Source organism: Pan troglodytes, chromosome 19 (genome assembly GCF_028858775.2).
Source record: "Pan troglodytes isolate AG18354 chromosome 19, NHGRI_mPanTro3-v2.0_pri, whole genome shotgun sequence".
In the NCBI taxonomy this organism is placed as follows: domain Eukaryota; kingdom Metazoa; phylum Chordata; class Mammalia; order Primates; family Hominidae; genus Pan; species Pan troglodytes.
The window spans coordinates 94,024,672-94,046,285 of NC_072417.2; the positions used below are offsets into that span (position 1 = coordinate 94,024,672).

The following is a 21,614-nucleotide window of genomic DNA, read 5'->3' on the forward strand; positions in this document are numbered from 1 at the left end:
TGGTTAATATTTAGGACTGTGATTATTAGCTCATATGTTAAGCGTATGTTTAAACTGTTTTTTGTGTTTTTTTTTTTTTTTTTTTGAGACGGAGTTTTGCTCTTGTTGCCCAGGCTGGAGTGCAATGGCACGATCTTGGCTCACCACAACCTCTGCCTCCCGGGTTCAAGCGATTCTCCTGCCTCAGCCTCCTGAGTAGCTGGGATTACAAGCATGCGCCACCACGCCTGGCTAATTTTGTGTTTTTAATAGAGACAGGGTTTCTCCATGTTGGTCAGGCTAGTCTCGAACTCCTGACCTCAGGTGATCCACCCACCTCGGCCTCCCAAAGTGCTGGGATTACAGGCATGAGCCACCGCGCCTGGCCAAGTGTATGTTTAATTCTTTAAGGAACTGCTGAACTGTCGGTTTTTTAAAGATCTTTAAAAATAATGAATGTCTTTTATATTTACCTTCATATTTATTGTTTTGAGGACCATTCATTTCTTTCTGCAGTTCCAAGTTTCTATCTGGTATCATAATCATTCTGCCTGAAGAATTTACTCTAACATACCTTGCAGTGCTGGTCTGTAGGCATTAAATTTTCCTAGATTTCTGTTTGGAAAATTCTTCATTTTGTCTTTGTGGTTGAAAGGTATTTTTTTGGGGTATGTAATTTTCTGTTGACTCTTTTAGCACTGTCTTTTAAAACAGTCACCTGTTGTGTTCTGGCTAGCAGTTTCTGAGAAGTCTGCTGTAATTCTTTGTTTCTCTGTATATTTTGCTTCATTTTTCTCTGGCAACCTTCAAGATGTTCCCTTTATATTCTCAGTAGCTTTATCTATAACCTATTAGTTTTTTGTTTGTTTGTTTGTTTTGGAATTTATTCTCCCCACCCTTTTTTTTCTTTTAGAGATGGGTGTCTCTCAATGTTGCCCAGGCTGGGCTATACTTGAACATCTGGGCTCTAGTGGTCCTCTTGCCTCAGCCTCCTGAGTAGCTGGGACTATGGATGCACAGTACTGCACCTGTGAAATTTATTCTTTTTGGGTTTCTGTGAGCTTCTTGGATGTGTAGTTTGATGTCTTCATTTTTGAAAAGTTCCCATTATCTTTTCAAATATTTATTGTTTGTTTTCTCTCTCTTCTGGGACTCAGCTCTCTATGTATTGTGCTGTTAGACATTGTACCGCAGCTCTTCCATGTGTCTCTCTCTTCTGGGACTCAGCTGTCTATGTATTATGCTGTTGGACATTGTACCGCAGCTCTTCTGTGTGTCTCTCTCTCCTGGGACTCAGCTGTCTATGTATTATGCTGTTGGACATTGTACCGCAGCTCTTCTGTGTGTCTCTCTCTCCTGGGACTCAGCTCTCTATGTATTGTGTTGTTGGACATTGTACTGCAGCTTTTCCATGTGTTTCTCTCTTCTGGGACTCAGCTCTCTATGTATTGCACTGTTAGACATTGTACCGCAGCTCTTCTGTGTGTCTCTCTCTTCTGGGACTCAGCTTTCTATGTATTGCGCTGTTGGACATTGTACCACAACTCTTCTGTGTGTCTCTCTCTTCTGGGACTCAGCTCTCTATGTATTGCGTTGTTGGACATTGTACTGCAGCTCTTCTGTGTGTTTCTCTCTTCTGGGACTCAGATCTCTCTGTATTGCACTGTTGGACATTGTAGCGCAGCTCTTCTGTGTGCCTCTCTCTTCTGGGACTCAGCACTCTATGTATTGTGCTGTTGGACATTGTACCACAACTCTTTCATGTGTCTCTCTCTTCTGGGACTCAGCTCTCTATGTATTGCGTTGTTGGACATTGTACCGCAGCTCTTCCGTGTGTCTCTCTCTCCTGGGACTCAGCTCTCTATGTATTGTGTTGTTGGACATTGTACCGCAGCTCTTCCATGTGTCTCTCTCTTCTGGGACTCAGCTCTCTATGTATTGCGCTGTTGGACATTGTACTGCAGCTCCTCCGTTTGTTCTCTCCCATGTCACAATGAGCTTTTGTTAGTCTGCTGATAAACCAGCCAAGGAAATTCTTTTTCTCTGATACTGGATTTTTTATTTCTAGCATTTCCATTGACTATTTTAGTTTCCATCTCTAGGGGAAATGCATATTGCCTGCCTTTCCTTCTAGAGCCTCTGCTATGTTCATCATGGTTACCTTAGAGTCCTTGATCTATAGTTCAGAAAACAGGGTCAGCCCTGAGTCTGAGTCTCCTAATTCCTTTATCATCTCTTGACTGTAATTTGCTTTTCCTTGCTTTTTTTGTGCTTTATAAATTTTAATTGCATGCTGGACATTGTGTGTAGAAGAACAATAGCGAATGAGGTAAGTTGCATAGTCTATAGTTTAGTAAGTAGTTAACTGGGGTTGGAATTTGTTGTAATGGTTATACCCACTGCAACAGCACTCTTAGTTCTTAGCGTGATTAGTTGGTGCTTAGAGTTCTTAGAGTGATTAGTCAAGGTTCTCCAGAGAAACAGGGGCAGTAGATGTGTGCCTGCATGTGTGTATAAGTATGTATGTATGTATGCATGCATGTCTTGTGATCTTGAGGCAGAAATTTCTTCTTTCTCAGGAAAACCTCAGTTTGGCTGTTAAGGCCTTCAACTAATTGGATGAGGCCCCCATATTACCAAAGAAAATCTCCTTTACTTTAAGTTAGCTGATTGTGGATGTCACCACGTGTATAGAGTACTTTCACTGTGGCACCTGGGTTCGTGCTTGATTGAATTGCTGAGTGCTACGGCCTGGCCCAGTGGACACATAAGGCTGACCAGCACAGTCCTCGTGCATTAGGTTGGGTACAGGCAGGCCAGGGGGTTTTCCCAGGGCTCCTGCTCCACCCCTAGCCTGAGCTGTGCCTGCCCACGTGCCTCACTGAGTGGTCCCTGGCTTTGCCTGTCTCCTGGCACAGGATTTCCATTGCTAGTTACTCAGTGCCAGGCTGTGGAGTGGTGGGAGTTCTCTGTGGTCCTGGTCTCTCTTTAGTCTTAGGCAGGCCCTGGGCATCTGGGCCTTGGGCGTAGTGCGGTTGCAGTGTTTTCACCTGTCCCTCAGTGATGGCAAATGTCTGCCTCGATTCAGTGTAGAATTCTGTGCCCAGGGCGTGTTCTGCTCCTATCCCAGGAGTAGGCTGTTTTGCACCTTCCCTCACCCCATCCTCCATGCTCTTCACCTGTGTCTTGGGACAGTGTGTTCTATGCCCATGGTGAGCAAGGTAGGTTTTGTCTGTACCTCCTCCCACTCCCCAGGTACAGGAGTGTGTGCCTGTTCTTGTGGACTGAGGGTCTCCTGCTTTGCTTCCTAGGGGAGGAGGTCTCTGGGGGCAGGTGGACTTCAAGCCTCTCCACACTCTGTGCTGCCTCCAGCGGATGCTTCTCATGAAGTGGGGGTGCAGTGGGGGTGCATGCAGGAGACTGTGAGCGCCCCTTGTGCCTGGACCCCCTGTGTTTCCACACGGATATGCAAGCCCACACTGGGGCCTCGAGGACACGTTACCATCTTAGCTGGTTTCTTGTGCAGACCTGCGCTCTTCAAAGATGGGCTGTGCATGTGCCCCGGCTTTCTCGGAGAGGACGGGCCTGTGGGATTCGGTTTGTCTGCCCTGCGGTCTCAGCTCCCTTATGAGCTCAAGAAAAGTGATGATGTCGGTGATTATTCAGCTTTCTCATGTTGATAGGATTGGAGCCACTCTTTCCCCCCAGCTTTCTACATCCTAAGCAAAAGCAGAAGTTCCCTTTATTGCTTTAACAAAAATTACAAATTATTCTCAGCCTGGGCAGCATAGTAAGAGACCATGTCTCTACAAAAAATCAGAAAATTAGGAGGGCAGGGTGGCTGATTTTGAGATGACAGGCATGCCTGTAGTCCCAGCTACTCTGGAGGCTGCAGCAGGAGGATTGCTTGAGCTTGGGAGGTCGAGGCTGCAGTGAGCTATGATTGTGCCAGTGCACTCCAGCCTGGGCAACAGAGTGAGACCCTGTCTCAAAAAACCCCAAATTCTTCTCATCTAAATCTCATCTAATCTGAATTGGAAATAAATGTTGTTTTTCCTGCATTATTTGGCTGTCTCACTATGTGAGGGTGTTTTAGGATGACAGTTCCCTCACCCCTTCCAGGCTGCTTGTCCCCCACACCCCATGATGGAGCAGCCGTGTTTTGTGGCTGATTTTCTCAGATGCTCTCTTGGCTCACTGCTGGCTCCCGGTGACTGTGCTGGTTGAAATTGACTTCTTATTAGCCACCGTGGACTCTTTCCACTTCATCCGTCCCTCGTCACAGCTGAATGTAATCAGTTGTTTTCTCTTCCTCTACAGCGATGCTTATGTTAGGCTTTTCAAACAAGCCTTCCTCATGCGGATCCCTGTGTGTGCTCCGGGGACAGGACGCGCAGGCCCTTCGGGGTTGTGTAGGTGGTGTCATCTGAGGATCCAGTTGCTCTTCCCTGCCTGAGGAGCCTGCGCTTTTATCAGAGCTCACCGCCCTCTCCCACACAGTCTCTTTGATCAGTATTTACACAGTGTTAATGAGAATGGAAAAACTCCATGCTTCTTTCTTGGTGTGAAAGATCCAGGAAATGAGATTTCTAAAAATTGAGTTTTAAAAGTTTTCCTGCAGTTTAGGAATATCGTCTACTTTCTAATAATTTCAAGTGAATTTTGAGTTTAGGAGGGCATGTGCCTTTTCTAAGTTGGAAAAATTTTATTTGGCCTTTATTAAAAAACGGGTAGGTTCCTGGTCCTGGTGATGGTGGTTTTAACAATATGGCATAATAGAACAAGAAGCCTAGTGATTTGAATCAGCACATTTGCAGGAGTGTATAGCAGCCCACTTTTATTTTTTAGTTTATTTACTTTAAAATTTTTATTTTTGTGAGATAGGACCTTACTCTGTTGCCCAGGCTGGAGTGCAGTGACGTGATCATAGCTCACTGCAGCCTCAAACTCCTGGGCTCAAGCCATCCTCCTCCCTCAGCTTCCTCAGTAGCTGGGACTGTAGATGTGCATCCCCCACGCTTTTAAAATTTTTTGTGGAGACAGAGTCTCACTTTGTTGTTCAGGCTGGTCTTGAACTCCTGGGCTCAAGTGATCCTCCCACCTCGGCCTCTTAAAGTGTTGAAATGACCGGCATGAGCTACCACACTAGGCCCATTTTTTATTTTGAAAAAAAAGTTCCACAAGTTGCAAGTATAGTACTAAGCTGTTTCCTTTCTGATTCACTGAGAGAAGGCGGCTGACATGGTGCTTCGGCACCTCTGAATTCCTTAGTGTGTAATTCCTGCCAGCCGGGAGTTTCTCTTTCCAGATGACAATGCAGTCACCAAAATCAAGGAACATTCGCGTGGACATGTGACTGCCACGTAAGCCTCCGCTGCATGCAGGTTTGCCAGTGTCCCAGGAATGTCCTTTGTAGCGCCAGGATCCTGCTCAGCCATGCGCCATCCTAACTTCCTCTCACTCAGTCTGAAGCAGTTCCACAGGCATTCTGTGACCCTCCTGACCCTGGCGCTTGAAGGTGGCAGCCTCTTTGTTTTGTAGAATGTCTCCGGTGTCTCCTAATGATTCCATTTAGGTCATGCTTCGCTGGCAGGAGCATCACGCAGAGCTGCCTGCTTCACGTGGGCTGCACCAGGTGATGCGGGGCTGTGATCTATCCATTACTGGTCATGCAGATCTTCTCACCTGATTCAGCTGGCGCCTGCTGGACCTCTTGTGAAATTCCCCTTTGTAGTTGATAGGTATTTTCGGGAAGAAGTGCTTTGAGATTGTGCAAATATTCCTTTCCTCGTGACTTTCAATTTCTTCATTTTGAACTCATGGCCTCCATTTTCATTCAGTGGATTTAGAATCCAGTGTTATCCTTTGGTGCCGAGCTTGTCTCCCTCTGGTTGTTGGGAACCCATTGGGCCGGCTTCTTTGGCTTCTGTCTTGTTTGCATCATTCGTGGAGCATGTGCTTACTTTGTCTCATCTAGTCTTTTTCCCAGCCTCATTCCTCTTAGTGGAATGTGGTGTTAGAAACTGAGATCTGGGTGCCAGGTGTTCTCTTTGAACTGGCGTGCTATTGCTCCCGGGACCTCTCTCGCTGGACAGAGCAAGGAAATGCATGTGTGTGCATACTATGTATGTGTGCATACTGTGTGTGTGCATATTGTGTGCGTGTGTGCATACTGTGTGTGTGTGCATACCATGTGCGTGTGCGTACCGTGTGCGTGTGCATACTGTGTGTGTACGTACCGTGTGCGTGTGCATACTGTGTGTGTGCATACTGTGTGCGTGTGCGTACTGTGTGTGTGTGCGTACTGTGTGCGTGTGCGTACTGTGTGTGTGTGCATACTGTGTGCGTGTGCGTACTGTGTGTGTGCGTACTGTGCGTGTGCATACTATGTGTGCATACTGTGTGCGTGTGCATACCGTGTGTGTGCATACCATGTGTGTGCATACTGTGTGCATACTTTGTGCATACTTTGTGTGTGCATAGTGTGTGCGTGTGCATACTGTGTGTGTGCGTACTGTGCGTGTGCATACTATGTGTGCATACTGTGTGCGTGTGCGTACCGTGTGTGTGCATACCGTGTGTGTGTGCATAGTGTGTGCATAGTGTGTGTGTGTGCATACTGTGTGTGCATACCGCGTGTGCATACTATGTGCGTGTGCTTCTCTCTGTACACATTTGTCTCGGGGTTTCTGTACCTCTCTACATGTACATTCATGCCTCCTATTCCACCTCATGGGGGTTTTCCATATTTGTAGCTGCATCTTCTGACAGTGACAACCTTGGTATCCTTTGTCCTTATTGTATTGGCTAATGTGGTGCCTCCTCCTGTGTGAACCCTCTTCTCCTCTCTGCCATTGCTGCTCCTCTCAGACCCCGTTATCCTTTGCCATTTCACCCCCAATGTCTGCCTTTCTCACTGCCCTGGTCCAACACCCATACGGTCACCTTTCTGCAGCCACACCTCTCCTTCTTCCTCTGCACGGGCTCAGGGCCCAGTCAGACTTGAGAGCTCATTCCAGGCCAGTGTGGCTCCCATCATCCTGAGACAGATGCCAGCTTTGTCCAGACCCACCTTGTGGCTTTAGGATTGTTGAAGAAGGGATTTTAGCATTTTCAACAAGTGCTTTAGATTTCAGGCCTGGCCAGCCGAGGGAAGGATGATACACCAGTAACCAAGACTGGGATGGGAGCTGGGCCGGCTGGCATAGGTGGTGCTTGTAGGAACCTCCAAGTGGAGCCACCATCCAGTGGAAAGTGGATCTGGTGGGAGAAGGGAGCTCATTGTAGACCAGAGGACCCAGGGGAGGTCAGCGCCTAGTACGAACTAGACCAGAGGGTGTCGGGCAGAGGCAGGGCCCTGAGGGTGCAGAGAGGGGTGCCAAAGAGGAGGACCAGGGTGGTTCCGGATGAGTGCATGGAGGAGCTTCTGGTCAGCATTGTCAAGGCTGAGGTGGTGTCCAGGCTGATTGTAGCGACCTGAAGAGTGAAGGCAGATGAGGTGGTGAAGCTTGTGGGGCAGCTTGGCCAGGAAGGTGAGGAGTGGGGTACTAGTGTTGGGGCTGGGCTCAGTGATGGGTTTGCTCTGCCTTCCTCAAGATGAGAATGACAGGGGCCATGGAGGAAGCCTTCCTTACAGGGATTGGTGCAATCAAATTACTTACAAACATGTTACCGTTTAGAAGGCAGACCTCAGGATTTTATATTTGGTCTTAGCATTTTGAGGTCTATTACTAGAAATCGAGATTTTTGTGTTAATCAAGACTCCAGCTTTATTCCTTCCAGCTGTGCTACACATTTAACTGTTTTGGGCCTCAGTTTCCTCATCTGTAAGGTGGAGCTAGTGATGCCGTGTACCTCATGGCAGGGTAGGGGAATTAACTGGGAGCAGAGACCTGGTTTGGTGCAGAGACTGGTCCTCACCTCCCCCGCCCCAACTCTAGTCCCTACTTCTACCCCAACATCACAATACCTCAAACACCCCGACCCCTACGTCACGGCGCCTCAAGCATCCCTACCCCTGCAACACTGTCTTAGTCTGTTGGTGCTGCTGTAACAGAATACCCGAGACTGGGTAATTTACAAACAACAGAAATGTATTTCACGCAGTTCTGAAGGCTGAGGAATCTAAGTTAAAGGCACTGGCAGGTCTGGTGTCTCTTGAGGGCCCTGTCCATCTTCCAAGATGGGGCTGTAACACTGTGTCCTGTCACGGTGAAAGGGACAGAAAGGCAGAAGTGCGCGTCTAGTTCCCTCCAGCCCTTTTATGAAACACGATCGCCTCCTGAAGGCCCCATCTCTTCATACTACCACATTGGGCTTCCGTTCCAACACGTACATTTTTGGGGACATATTCAGAACATAGCACTAGCCCCAGTATCCCCACTCCAGATCACCCACACCCCCCAAACACACCCCAGTACCCCCACTCCAGATCACCCACACCCCCGCAACACGCCCCAGTACCCCCACTCCAGATCACCCACACCCCTCCCCAACACGCCCCAGTGCTGCATGGCGAGCAGGGGCCAAGGTGCTGCATGAGCTGCTTCCTGAATCTGTGCCTCTTCCGCTGCTTTCTGTGGGGCTGACTACGAAAGAGGGCTGCAGTGAACACACCTCACTGAGCCCCACTGCCGGGCGTGTAGCCTTGCAGGACAGCCGCTCACTCAGGGTTGAAGGTCTCCAGCAGATTCTGGGAGTAGATGCACGGTGCTGCTTATTTCGTTTTACAAATTAAACATCCAATATGCAGGTAGCAATGTGTGTGAATCCCCTGTGCTTTATGTAGAACCCTGAGTATGGGGATCATTTTTGTGCAGGGTGGGGTGGAGCGGAAGGTGGTCTGTGCTGATGTCAGAGGGGTCTGAGAAGCTTGAAAAATAAGGCTAACTGTGTGTGCCTGAACCACGCAGGAAGACAGCACTCCTTCCAGAGATGAGGGAGAGCAGACGTCATGTCTGTGAGCAAACAAAGGGCCCATGCCCAGTGTGGCTCTGGGTGTCATGGCCTCCCTGCTAGGTCATCCGGATGAAGCCTGGGGCTGTGGAGTCAGCTCGTGAGAAATGGGATCCAGGTCCTGAGTGTGCTGGAACTGGCGAGACGGGGTCACAGCACACGCCTGCGTTTCCAGCCCTGCCCCTGCCGACGGCTGAGACCTCTTTTCCCACCCCTGCTCCGCCCTCCTCTGGATAATAAGATGCTGTTCTAGTTCATAGAAGTGACACTTGTCCCTTTTCAGAGAAGCAGGGGAGAGGCTGTTTTGTTTTATGGCCCAACATTAAATACTACAACAGTAATACTAAAAACAATCCTGCTGAAGAGCTGCGCGTGCCCCACTCTTGGGGAACTCTGCTGTGGCAGCAGAGTGCGGATGAGCTGCATGCTGAGCAGGGAGTGTCATTTAGCGGAAATGGTTTTGTGTGCCAGCTAATGGTAGCTGTGTATCAGAAGAGGTGAGAATGCAAAGGTTTGTCAGATGTGTGGAAATTCTGTCATCCCAAGGGAACGTTTGGGAGGCTCTTAGCTTTGTTTTTCTCTTCTTAATGCAAACACGTGAGCATTAAGAGACCTTGGGTAGATGAGCTGAAAATAGTCGTGATCGCCCTTGGCGGTGGCTCGTGGGTTTACAGAGCACTTGCACAGACTTCGTCACTGATTCTTGCAACCATTTGGGATTCATAGACCAGTCAAGTTGGTTAACAGATATTGGTTAGGTGGAAACGTATATGTCGAGCATAGTGCCATATACAAGGAACTGTAAGCTGTGCTCTTGCTTTCAAGGCACTGATAGTACACCTGGGGAGGTAAGACTAGGATCCATGCAGTAGAACAGAGACCAATACGAGGTCAAGCTTGAACGGCCTGGAAGGCCAGAGAATGCTGCGGTAGAGACGTCAGGGCAGGCAATGGGAGGCAAGAGCAAAGAGCTGAAGGAAGAGCATGAGCCCACATTCTGAGGTCCGAGGGGCTGGGTTTTGGCACACCAGCTGGGCTCCCTTTGGGCCTGGGGGGTCAGTAGCACCCGTTAGCCACGGCCAGTCATAGCCCTATGCTCCAGCACAGCTCTGTGCCCACAGCCGAAACCTTGGCTCTTTGGGGCTTATGGTTTAAAATGCTGTTTTCTTTTCTTCCTTTCTTTTTTTTTTTTTTTTTTTTTGAGACGGAGTCACACAGGCTGGAGTGCAGTGGTGTGATCATGGCTCACTGTAGCCTCTACCTCCTGGACTCAAGCGATCCTCCCACCTCAGCCTCCTGAGTAGCCGGAACCACAGGCATGCACCAACATGCTGATTAATTAAAAAAAAAAATTATTGTAGAGACGGGGTCTCATTTTGTTGCCCAGGTTTAACACACTGTTTTCTCTGCCAGTTCCATTGGTGTCTCAAGGTGGTATCTCTGCTTCCCCTCTGAAGGAATCTGAAAGAAGAGGGTTAACTGCTTGGAGCCCACCTCTCTCCTATATCTACTTTCCAAAGTGAGGACAGTTTTTTAAAACAGGACATGTTCATCCCCTTATATCTGCTGAAAATCCGTCTAGCTCTTGGTTTTTGTATAATACAGCAATAGGCAACACAGGAACGTAATTTTGTAGCTATGTGAGGAGTGAGGCCTAGTGTTAGAACGGGGCCAGACTGTAAAAGATCGCTCCTGTACGGCTCCCGTCCTAGCCCCACAGACGCTGCAAGGGCCGCGGGTCCCGGGCGAAGCTTTCCTGTCCCAGATGCCTGCAGCTGTGTGGCTCCAAGCTTTGCGCCTGAGCTGAGGAAGATCACACGCCTCTCACTGTATACAGGACTAATTATTACAAAACAGACAGGGATGGCATTATGGTTAGGAAAATATAGACTCATTAAAAATCATTTCTAATTTCAAAGTAGCCCCTTTGCTATTATGTATTTTCTCAGTCAAAAATGAGTTGTTTAAGGCTACACAACTTATGAGTGGCAGAGTCCTTGAAAACCACACAGAGAAATTTGCACTTCATCTAGTAGGCAGCACTCAGTTAATATGTCAATTAACAAATGTTTATTAAGTGTCTGCTAAATACAAGGCACAAAGAACTACAAAGATTGTCCTAGCAGTGAGTGCTGGATGGGGCTTTCAGTGTGAACTTTTCATTGAAGGATAGCACACAGAGGAAACTGCACCTAACCCGGGTGTATCCTAAACTGATCATACCCATGGACCCCAGATCAAGGAACAAGATGACCATTGGCCCAGAAGTCTTATCTTGTCCCCTTTGGGTCCCCTCCCCCAGCCGCACTGCTGGGTCTCCACTCTTGACAGCTTTCCATCTAAATGGAGCACACAGCCGGCCCTGTGGGCTTCTGAGGGGAGGGGGTCAGCCTGCGCTTATCTTCAGGGTGGACTGAGAAGAGAAAGACTAGGTCATTGGTGGGCCTGTCTGTGCCTGGGGCACCACTCTTTGGGGCCATTGGGTCAGATTGAGGAACCCAGCTGGGAGGTGGGAGAGTCTCAGTAGCATCGTGAAGGGCTGCGGATTGGGTGAACACGTTAGCAGTGGCTGGTGGAGTGCCAGCTCTTTGGAAGGTGAAATGGATAGGACGGGTAATCAAACTGGGTACATAGGAAGAAGATGGAGAGGTTTAAAAAGAAAAAGCTGCACCTCTTCAGGTTGGCTGAATGCCAGCACTATCAATAACCTTGGAGCAAGTCATTTGACTGCTTTAAACTTCAGCTTGCCCTTCTGTCCCATGAGGTGGGTTGGACCAAGTTCCTTTCCGTGTAAAGTTCTAAGTATCTTGAAATTCAGAGGGGTTATGCTGAAAATCTTGCAAATAGGAAAATTTATAAAGAGCTAAAAGTTTTATGCAAATACCATTTACCATCTCCTTTTCCATCCACCTACCCATCCATTTCATTCATCAATTTACCCACACACTCACTCGCCGCTGAAGTTTCATTAGTTCTTCCCCAGATTCCCCTTAAATAGAAGCTCATAAAGGAATTAGAAATGTTTTATAAGACACAACTACAGTTTTACATTTATGATCTGTCCACTTCACCCCACATCAGACTGATACTGTTGTCAATAATATCTATCGGGGAATTTAATTTTAGTTTATTTAAATTATACTTAATCAAATGCTAAATGCATCGTTTTATTTGACCTCATTCTTTCCCGTGTCTTCCTCTGCTTCTGATTTCAGCTCTCCCACCCACTGCCCTATTCTTGGGAGGGAACCATACAATTAACTGACCACAGGGATTCCCAGTGGATAGGCGGTTATAGCGCCATGTAGCTGGTCACAGCCTGGTGAGCAGCTGACAGTGGCTTCACCCCTCCTGGGTGGGCAGGTGTCCTGACCTGAGTCAGGGTAGGGAGAGTGGGGCCCCTGCCAGGCTGCCTCTACTAACGAGGGCCCCCATGTCTCTGCAGGATGTTGTGAGGGATGCAGGGAAGTGGCTGCCTCCTGCCAACACTGGGGAGAGGGTGGGATGGGAGAAGGGCCTGGACTTTCCAAGGGGTGAAATCCAAGGAGGGGGTACTCCTTGAATGGGAACTCCCTCCCTTCTTCCTCTGTCCGTGGTTCACTGGAGAGCATGCATAGTGTGAGCCACCGCTGACCGTTGTGATGCATGGACAGTTTTCTGACCATAGATGACAGCCGCGGGCCGCGACCATGCTGGTTGCTGCAGTTAAGTATGGGTGACTGAACTCAACGCCTTCCAGCCAGCCCTGTGCGTTTACTTTGCGCCTCCTCATGCACGTGGCAAGGCCGCTCTTTTGCATCTGTTTGTTAAAGCTGTTTTTTGCTTTCCTTTGCCTTGTTTGTGTACTTCGTGGCCCCTATTTTTTGTTTTTCAGATCCCAATCCAATCCTATCTTGTGGGTCTGATCACAGCACAGTTGATTTGGGTCACTATGATTTTTTTGAGACCTTAGAACTTTGTTCCTGAGAGAAATGAAGACCAAACATGTAACATCTGAAGTCACAGATTACGGATTATAACAAATTTACCACAATTCTTTCAGAGAAGTTAGATATTACCTGATTTTTACCAAGCTTTTCTCAGCCAGAGGTGTCCATTGAATTAGAATTTCCAGAAGGTGAGGGCCTGGCATCTCTGTTTTGAAAAGCCCTTGATGACTTTGACCTATCTATGGGCGAAGGCCCTTTCCAGTTGTAAAATCTTATTAATGTCATGATTTTTATTTTATTTTTTTATCAGAGTAACATACATCTAGCTAAAAAAAAAAAATTAAATAATGCCAAAAACTATACAGGTGGCTCTTGGAGCTCTTGCGGGTTTGGCTGTAGACGACTGCAGTAAGTGAGCCACGTGAACGTTTTGGTGTCCAGTGCATGTAAAAGTTACGTTTACACTGTACTGTAGTCTGTGAAGTGTGCAGTAGCATTGTGTCCAAAAGAACATACACACTTTATTTTAAAAACTGAAAAATGTTAGTGATCACTGGAGCCTTAGCGAGTTGTAATCTTTTAGCATTTAATTGGCTGACAGAGGGTCCTGCCTCATGTGGATGGCCACCAACTAATGGAGGGGGGGTGGTTGCTGAAGGTAGGGGTAACTATGGGAATTTCTTAAAATAAGTCAGTAACAAAATTTGCTGCATTGATTGGCTCTTGCTTTCACGCAGCATTTCTCTGTAGCATGTGGTGCTGTTTGATAGCATTTTACCCCCAACAGACAGACCTGGAGTAGTGGGCAGATGTTTTCTGGAAAATGAATGACATGAGTCTGTCACGTTAAGGAAAACAACTGACAGCGTTTGTTTCCACTGATAAAATTTGAGATTTCAAAAAAAAAAAAATTTTGGAAACCTTATACCTACCACTATGAGCCTGGCAACTTCTTTTTTGTTGTTGTTGTTGTTGTTGTTGTTGTTGTTGTTGTTTTTGAGACGGAGTCTCACTCTGTCGCCCAGGCTGGAGTGCAGTGGCACGATCTCGGCTCACTGCAACCTCTGCCTCCAGGGTTCAAGTGATTCTCCTGTCTCAGCCTCCTGAGTTGCTGGGATTACAGGTGCCCGCCACCACGCCCGGCTAATTTTTGTGTTTTCAGAAGAGATTGAGTTTCACCATGTTGCTCAGGCTGGTCTCGAACTCCTGACCCCAGGTGATCTACCCACCTTGGCCTCTCAAAGTGCTGGGATTACAGTGGTGAGCCACCACACCTGGCCGAGCCTGGCAACTTCTTAGTACTTAAGACATTTCTGATGAGATCATGGTAATGTTAATGAGTGTGGATTCTTAAAAAAATATTGGGGAATGAAATATACAAGATCTGTATAGTTCCATGAGCCGATATTTTCCAAATGATCAATGCATGATGATACAAAATAATCTATGGGTAAAAAATCCACTCAAGGTGCAGCAAACAGCAGTGAATTTTAATGTCATAGCATACAAAAAGTTCGTTGATGTGGTTTCAGATACTACATCTCATATAATCTGAAGGAAATTACCACTTGATAATTTTTGGTGTAGTATCAAACAAAAAGAGTCATGATTATGTAAAATAGCATTTTAAGATACTCTTCTGTTTTCTAATGATAGATATGTGTGTGAGGTAGGGGTTTCCACATATGCAGTCACTGAAACCATGAATTGCCACAGACGAATGCAAAAATGGATGAGAGTCACCCATCCTTGATCAAACCACATATTCCAGAAATTCGCAAAAATATGCAAAAATGCTGCTCTTCTCACTAAACTTTTTTGGAAAAAAATAGTTATTTTTGTAATAAATATTTATGTTAAAATATAATGGGTTATTGTTTTTAAAATGAATGAAGAAAAATATTTTTAAAATCTTAGCTGAATTTCACATAGAGTAGATACTGATAGATTCAACAACATAAACCAAAGCTCTTTGAGGTTTTCAATAATTTTAGAGTGCAAAGGGGTCCTGAGACCAAACAAGTTTGAGGACTGCTGATTTAGAGTTAATTGCCCTGGAACCCACTCCTGAAATAAATGGGTAAATCCTGGACATGAATGTACGTTTGTGAAACGGATTTTTTTGTGGGCATACTGAGTGCAGATGAAAATTAATTAAAAAGTATCACTTCTTTGTCTTTTTCTCTCCTCCTTTTCCTGTACCCATGAGAGCCATAGTTTGAACAGGAGGAAGCATATGCTGTCACTGCAGAGCTGCCTTCTCAGAGAAAGCCTGAGCAGGAGCCTGAGAATAAAACAGTGCAAGTGCGGGAAAGCTGCAGGTGCCAAAATACAAATGAACGTGGGTAGAATAACAGCATTCACTTGCCCGTGATGTTAAAACACTGGCTTTCACGGCGTGTCAGCTTGTTTGAGCACCTTAGCTGTTCAGTAAATCTGGTTAACACTGATCAACCTTAGGCGTTGTGTTACTTTTAGTCAAAGGTGACTTTGAAGTTCGTTATATAAGGAGAAACTGTGGAAGAGAGGCCTAGCAGAGGAGGAAATGCAGACGTAAAGAACTTTCTCTTTTCCATTGCTTCCTCAGATCCTCTGTCGATGGGTCCTCAGAAAGCTCTGGAAACCATCGGTGCAAATTTACAGAAGCAGTACGAGAACTGGCAGCCAAGGGTAAGCGTGCTTCACTTGCTCTTCCCTTTCCTTCTTACAGGGAAACTCCAGTTCCTTGGTTTCCAACACTCTTTGGATCCAAGTGAGAATTCTGTGCACACCCTGCCCTTGTGCGGCATGGCGCCTGCGCACTGCGTTTCGTGTGCCTGCGTTCTGCCTGCTGGCTATTGGTGGCTGTGTTGTCTTGACAGTGTCCGCATTATTGTGAGTCTTGCATGGGACAGTCCAACTTATTTTGCTTAAGTTTGTTCCAGATTTTTAGAAAAGAAAAAGTATTCTTTTCGCTCTTAACCATGGTTTTAATTTTTCTCAGGAAATGTATTTTCGATAATTTTTCTGCAACCTCAACTAGTTAACGCTATTCCGCGTGTCTTCAGTTTTCACATAGTTGAGAAAAAAACACCCAACTGTCAAAAGATAACACTTATTATATGCTTTGCCTTTGATTCAAAAGATAAGGTTCTTTTTAGGGAGCCAGTTACCAATTAGTGTGTGGGGTTTTTTTTTTTTTTTTTTTTGGCTTATATCTTACAGTTTTTTGTTTGTTTGTTTAAAGAAAAGTGGCTTAGAATATAACTGTGTCAAATTGCCTTTAAGATCTTAAGTTACTTGTAATCCACCCAAAGACCTTTAGCCTTTCTTATTAACTGGTTTGGAGATTTAATAAATTTAATAAAAAACTAAGAATCTGGGCACTTATGGAAGTGCCCTATATTCAGCTTTGCATGATAGATGGACTCGAGTTACCTAAAGGAAATAATGAAGAATGCAGGTTGAGAAGGTGCCTTACCTGCGCGTCTCCTGCAAGTTTTACTCTCCCCTTTTGGATGAAAGCCTCATGAAAACACATGATTTATGGAACCTTTTGAACACTTATTTGGTTGGAATTTTGATTTGTGGATCATTTATCCACATGATGTGGGATTTAGAGATTCCTTATACATTATTTACATTCTTAGAGTAAGAGAACAGCCAAAAATGAAATTTTTCCTGCCTTTAAAAATGCCTTTAGGTCATTTCTGCTGTTGCTTCCAGTCGTGAGCTAATTGTTAGGAAGCATCTCTGTGTCTTAGGGTGTACCTTTGTGCTTGCATTGCCGACTTGTCAAGTCAATAACAACAGACTTTTGTTCTTTAGAAGGCAGTGGCTTCATGGGTTCTTGATTGATGCCTAATGGCTTGACTTTTTCCTCTCTTAAATTGGTTGCCTCTTGATGGTTTGTGTAAACATGCCGTAGCCTTTTTCTTGAGAGCGCAGTGTGTTTGGGGATGGCATGAGGACTGGAGAGAGATTTGGATGGTGGAGTCCTATAAAAATGTAGTTGAGATGCCTCGTGTTTTCCATAGATAATAGCTTCTTTGAAGACTTTGAAGGTACCCTAGGGTCTCAGCATGGTGAGACGGGCACTTACAGGAGTGTGGGGCAGAGTGGCAGTATTAGAAGACATGGCCGTGTTGGCACGTGGCATGTCGTTAACCAACACTATGGGAATTCAGAGGAATGCCTTTCTGGCTACTTCTGGCCATCTCCTGGGTTTGGCTTTGTACCTTTGCGTTTTACTAGATACCTTTGTTTAAAAAAGAATGTAACCCAATAAATTCAGATCTACCAATTGTGTTCTTTCTAGAATGAGTCTCTGCTATTAAAACTAGTTTCTTCTTTTCCAAGAATTATTAGATAAGGAAATATAGCCTTTCAGAATACATGTGTTTAATATTTCAAGATATTGTATGTGTATTCCATTTGCTCTGATTTACAATTGTTTTTTTTTTTTTTTGAGTGCTAAGAGTTGATTTACTGCTGGCTTTATTATTAGTTTCGCTTGGTAGATATCAGCTAGTTGATGCTAGATGACAGGAAATGGAATCTTCTAAAGTGGCATCTGTTATTTTCAATCTAAATTTCTGTCTACGAGCAGATCTCTCCATGGCATTGAGAAGCGGCATCATGATGTAGGGAAGGCGACCTTTACATGTAGGTCAGTGATGACAGCCAGAAAGATGACAGTGTAGACTCAGTACAGGATGGAGGATTCCCTGCCCATGACAGTGGCACAGTTGTATTCGGACAGCAAGCACAGGTGCAAAGGGGTGCAGTCCTCTGAATGATCTGTAGTCTGGGAAAATTTGTTAAAGTTGGCCAGATTTCAAGAATGGATGTGCAAAATAATTCTCTGAGTAAGAGATCGTTTGAAGGGCTGGTGAGATGGAGAATGTGTTAAGATTACAGGATGCTTCGGAAAAGGTACCAGCGCAGGCGGGATCCCATCTGGGCTGGTTTATAAAGTGGAATCTGGAATAAAGTATCCGCTGCAGCCTAGAAGGAAGCTGTTCATGCACACAGAGTGGGATCTTTTGTCCCCATTCAGGAAGCAAAACCACAACAATGGACACCTAATATTTGCTTTTCGAATGCCAACACCATTGCATTCATTTTTTAGTACAATAAAAATGTTTAAAAATTTCCTGCTACTATCCGTGAGCGGGCCTCATCTATTTTAGAAATTAGCCTAAGGTAACGGATGTCACAGGATACCTCTGACCGGCTCCCTGGTGTGAGCGTGGGGCTGTGCCATATGCACTGGGTAATAATAGCACCTGCCCCGGTGCGCGTGGCACACTGCTCCTCACAGCTTTCCGTGGGTTACAGGACAGAGGGAGGGAGGCCTGGCATAGATAGCGTGGCTCTCAGTGTGGGGCAGACCTCATGCTGCCTTCTAGAGTTTGCATGAAACAGGAGGCACTTAGCAAACTCAGATGTTTGTGTGCAAGGGGCCTGGTTCCTGACTGTAAATCAGGGTCCTTTGAAACATTGCAAGGCTAGACACGCACCACTTGATTGCACTTTACAGGGCTCTTGAGTTTCTGCAGTAATAAAGAGAGGTTGATGTGCCATCTGCAATAAAACAATGGGGGCGTTATTAAATTTCCCAGACCTTCAGTGGAAAGACCCATATATCTGGTTTTCTCTTTCTCTGTGTCTTTATTGCAAGAGTGGAAAACCTTGGGTCATTTAATGAAAATGAGATTATTTTCATTAAAGTTTGTCGGAGTCGTTGCCTCCACGCTGGCATGGATGGGAGCAGAGTAGGAAATGCCTGTTTCCTCAACGGTAGCGTCCATCCAGGAGGTGCAGAAAGCCGACCCCGGAACCCCCGTCGGCTGCACCAGAATGGTGCCTGGAAGCCTCTGATGATTTCCTTGCTGGTGCTGGAACGCTTGGACTTGTTCTTCATTTTTCTAGCTTTTGATATAGGTGATTCCAGTTCAAAAGGAATTGAGAGAAACCATGGTGATTCTATTTTTTTCTGAAGGCTGCCAGCCACTATCTGGCCCGTATTTCCTTGCTTAGGCCCATTGAGCCCTTTTCTAAATAATTTATCAGTTTGCCACTGATGAAATGTTTCTTCTGATTAAATTTAAGGCTTTGCCTTATTACCTTGTAGGTGTATAAATTTGTGTTCTGCCAGAGATTGGAGGAAAATGCCGACCGTTGTTTCAGTGGAAAATTCTGCAGTAAAACCTCACTCATTCCATCATAAGTCTCAAATGAAAGTTTTATTGGGAAATGGGAGTAGGAGATTATTATAAAGCTGGGACCATACAGTGAAGAATTTATCTTTTTAGAGAATTTTTCTAACAAATTGGGGCTACTGGCAGTTTCGTACAGGATGGAAGTTAGGAGCTGGAGCCTGTGGAAAAAGACAAGCAGGAGGGGCCTCGCTCTCTGTGTCCTTCTTTCCCCAGAGAGAGTGGACAACACCAGAAGCAGAGGCCACACCTCTTTACTTGGGGTGAGCTTTAATTCTTCTGGTGCCTTAAAAATAAGTTTCTATGGGAATATCTATCATTTACTAAGGAAGATGAAACAGCATGGCGGTGCCTCCACTGACCGAGTCTGTCCGTCGGGCAGGTGTGTCTAGGGGAGGAGGCAGAAGGCACTCCTCAGTCACGGAGCCACATTGTTGTGGGAGCTCATTCTCATCTTGTCCAGGTCTGCGAGTAGTGAAGGCAGCAAGTCCTGTGTGGCGGCCGTGGGGCTTCCAGGGAGCTGAGCGGTCAGGTTGAGTCAGTTTCCATGTGGCGGACAGTTCTTACTTATCCATGCACAGCCCTGGTTTGTGGATTACAGTGAACAGATTTTGAATGTCAGCTTCCCTTCAGTTCACCGTGCTTCTCAGATGTGTCACAGTTAATTTGTGGTTAAGGGATGAAAGTTGGTTTTACCATTAGATAAACATGTTTTTTATAGTGCCTAACCCCAAGCAGAGTATGTTCAAGGAGAGAACAAAACAGCTCCCAAGATCTGGTCCATTAGCTCAGTAGAAATTGTTATTGCATTTCTTATTGAAATTGTTATTGTAAATGACAGTCATCCTTTCGTGGTATTGATAATAGAGTTATTTGTGTGCTTTTATGAGATGCTTTGAGTGAACCGAAGCTGATGACTATACCTCCTGTTGGGAGGAGGGGGTTTGGGGAGCAAGGGGGTTGAGAAGGCCAGTGGTGGGCAGTTTTGGTTCTACTTAACAGGTGTGTCTTTTGGATTTTAGGCACAAGTGTTATTTGCAGAACTGAATGTTTATGTGTAATTCCATGTTGTTTAGGGGTTTGGAGTGAGGATAATTGGAATCCAGGAGTCTTCTCCTTGTCCCTGAATGGGGCTGCTGCTTGACGTGTCCACCTCACGGGGAGTGTCATGTGGCCATGTGTGACAAACTGTGAAACCCTTGGTATTGAGTGCTCACACTGCTAGGTGTGGTGGGAGGCGCCTAGTCAGGCAGCCGGGTTGGCTTTGGGGAGCACTGCATGGATGGCTTCTAAGATCCACTTGTCTTCTTTCCCCTGGGATGATTAGACAGGCCTCTGCTTTGTGGGCAAAGCAATCGGTATCAGCACAAGTCACTCGCTTGCTTGTGCCCCCCACCCCCAAATGTTTTGGAATGAATTTTATAGATGGATGCTGATATGGCTTGGCTGTGTCCCCACCCAGATCTCATCTTGAATTGTCACTCCCACAATTCCCACGTGCCATAGGGGGAACCCAGTGGGAGGTAATCGATCATAGGGGCGGGTCTTTCCTGTGCTGTTGTCCATAGTGAACAAGTCTCACGTCCCTGCACGAGCTCTCTCTTGCCTGCCACCATCCATGTAAGATGTGACTTGCGCCTCCTTACCTTCCGCCATGATTGTGAGACCTTCACAGCCATGTGGAACTATAAGTCTATTAAACCTCTTTCTTTTGTAAATTGCCCAGTCTTGGGTATGTCTTTATCAGCAGCATGAAAATGGGCTAATACAGATGCAGTCAAGACCCATAAATCAGTGGGTTCTACCTTTTCTTAGGATTTTCAGGCTCAGATATGGATAATCGGGGAAGAAGCAGCTAAGTTGCCCTAGGACAGTACTCCACACCTGGAGGTGCTCCAAAGCTATTCATGGAACAGCCCAAGGTGGACCGTTACTCGCTGTGACTCCTGCTTGGGGCATTCACGTTGCGACATTAGTTCCAAATTGACAGTCCAGTTCAGCTGGTGAAAATGGCCCTATAATTGCGATTGGCAGCATCCCCTGGCGTGCGGCCCTGATGCCATTACCATTCCATCATCCATCCCGTCTTGCTGTCTGCCCTGCCACCAGCCCTCCCTCCTCCTGCCCAAACTCACCTGACTTCCTTCTCTGTGGGTCCTAAGGTTAGGCTTCATCCACCTTGAGTTTCTGTGACAAGCTGCCAGTGAGGACTCATGGGCAAAGGCAGAACTGTGGGTGGATGGCTCACAGCTTGCATAATTCAGTACCTGGTGTGAAGCACTTTGCCTGTGTACTCATTAAATTTGCAGGACGGTACAGACAATATCTTCTGGTTGTCTTGGGGTTAACTGTGGTGTTTTGACAGTTTCACTTAACTGCTTACTGCCCAGAAAGTTAAGAACTGTTCCTATGATCAATGTTTTTACTTATATTTTTGCCTTGGCCTCAGCAGTGCTCTCCCACTTCGTCTTCCCTCCTTTCTAGCGCTTCTCGGCTGACAGCTTTTCCACGTGCGTGCCGTGTTCAGTGAGAACTCTGATTCATGCTCTTC

At 46.1% G+C, this 21,614-nt stretch overlaps 1 protein-coding gene across 6 annotated transcripts in view; it reads left to right on the plus strand.

The window, feature by feature from the left end:
- The window catches only part of RPTOR (regulatory associated protein of MTOR complex 1), a 416,632-nt gene that overhangs the window by 81,912 nt on the left and 313,106 nt on the right, over positions 1-21,614 (plus strand). For 3 of the 6 annotated variants that reach the window (XM_024350719.2, XM_024350720.3, XM_063799998.1), the window contains exon 3: positions 15,451-15,533. The exons of the other annotated variants lie outside the window; for them this stretch is intronic. In XM_024350719.2, the coding sequence (XP_024206487.1) occupies positions 15,451-15,533 (83 nt within the window). The remainder of the gene's footprint in view (positions 1-15,450; positions 15,534-21,614) is intronic. 6 annotated transcript variants of the gene reach the window in all.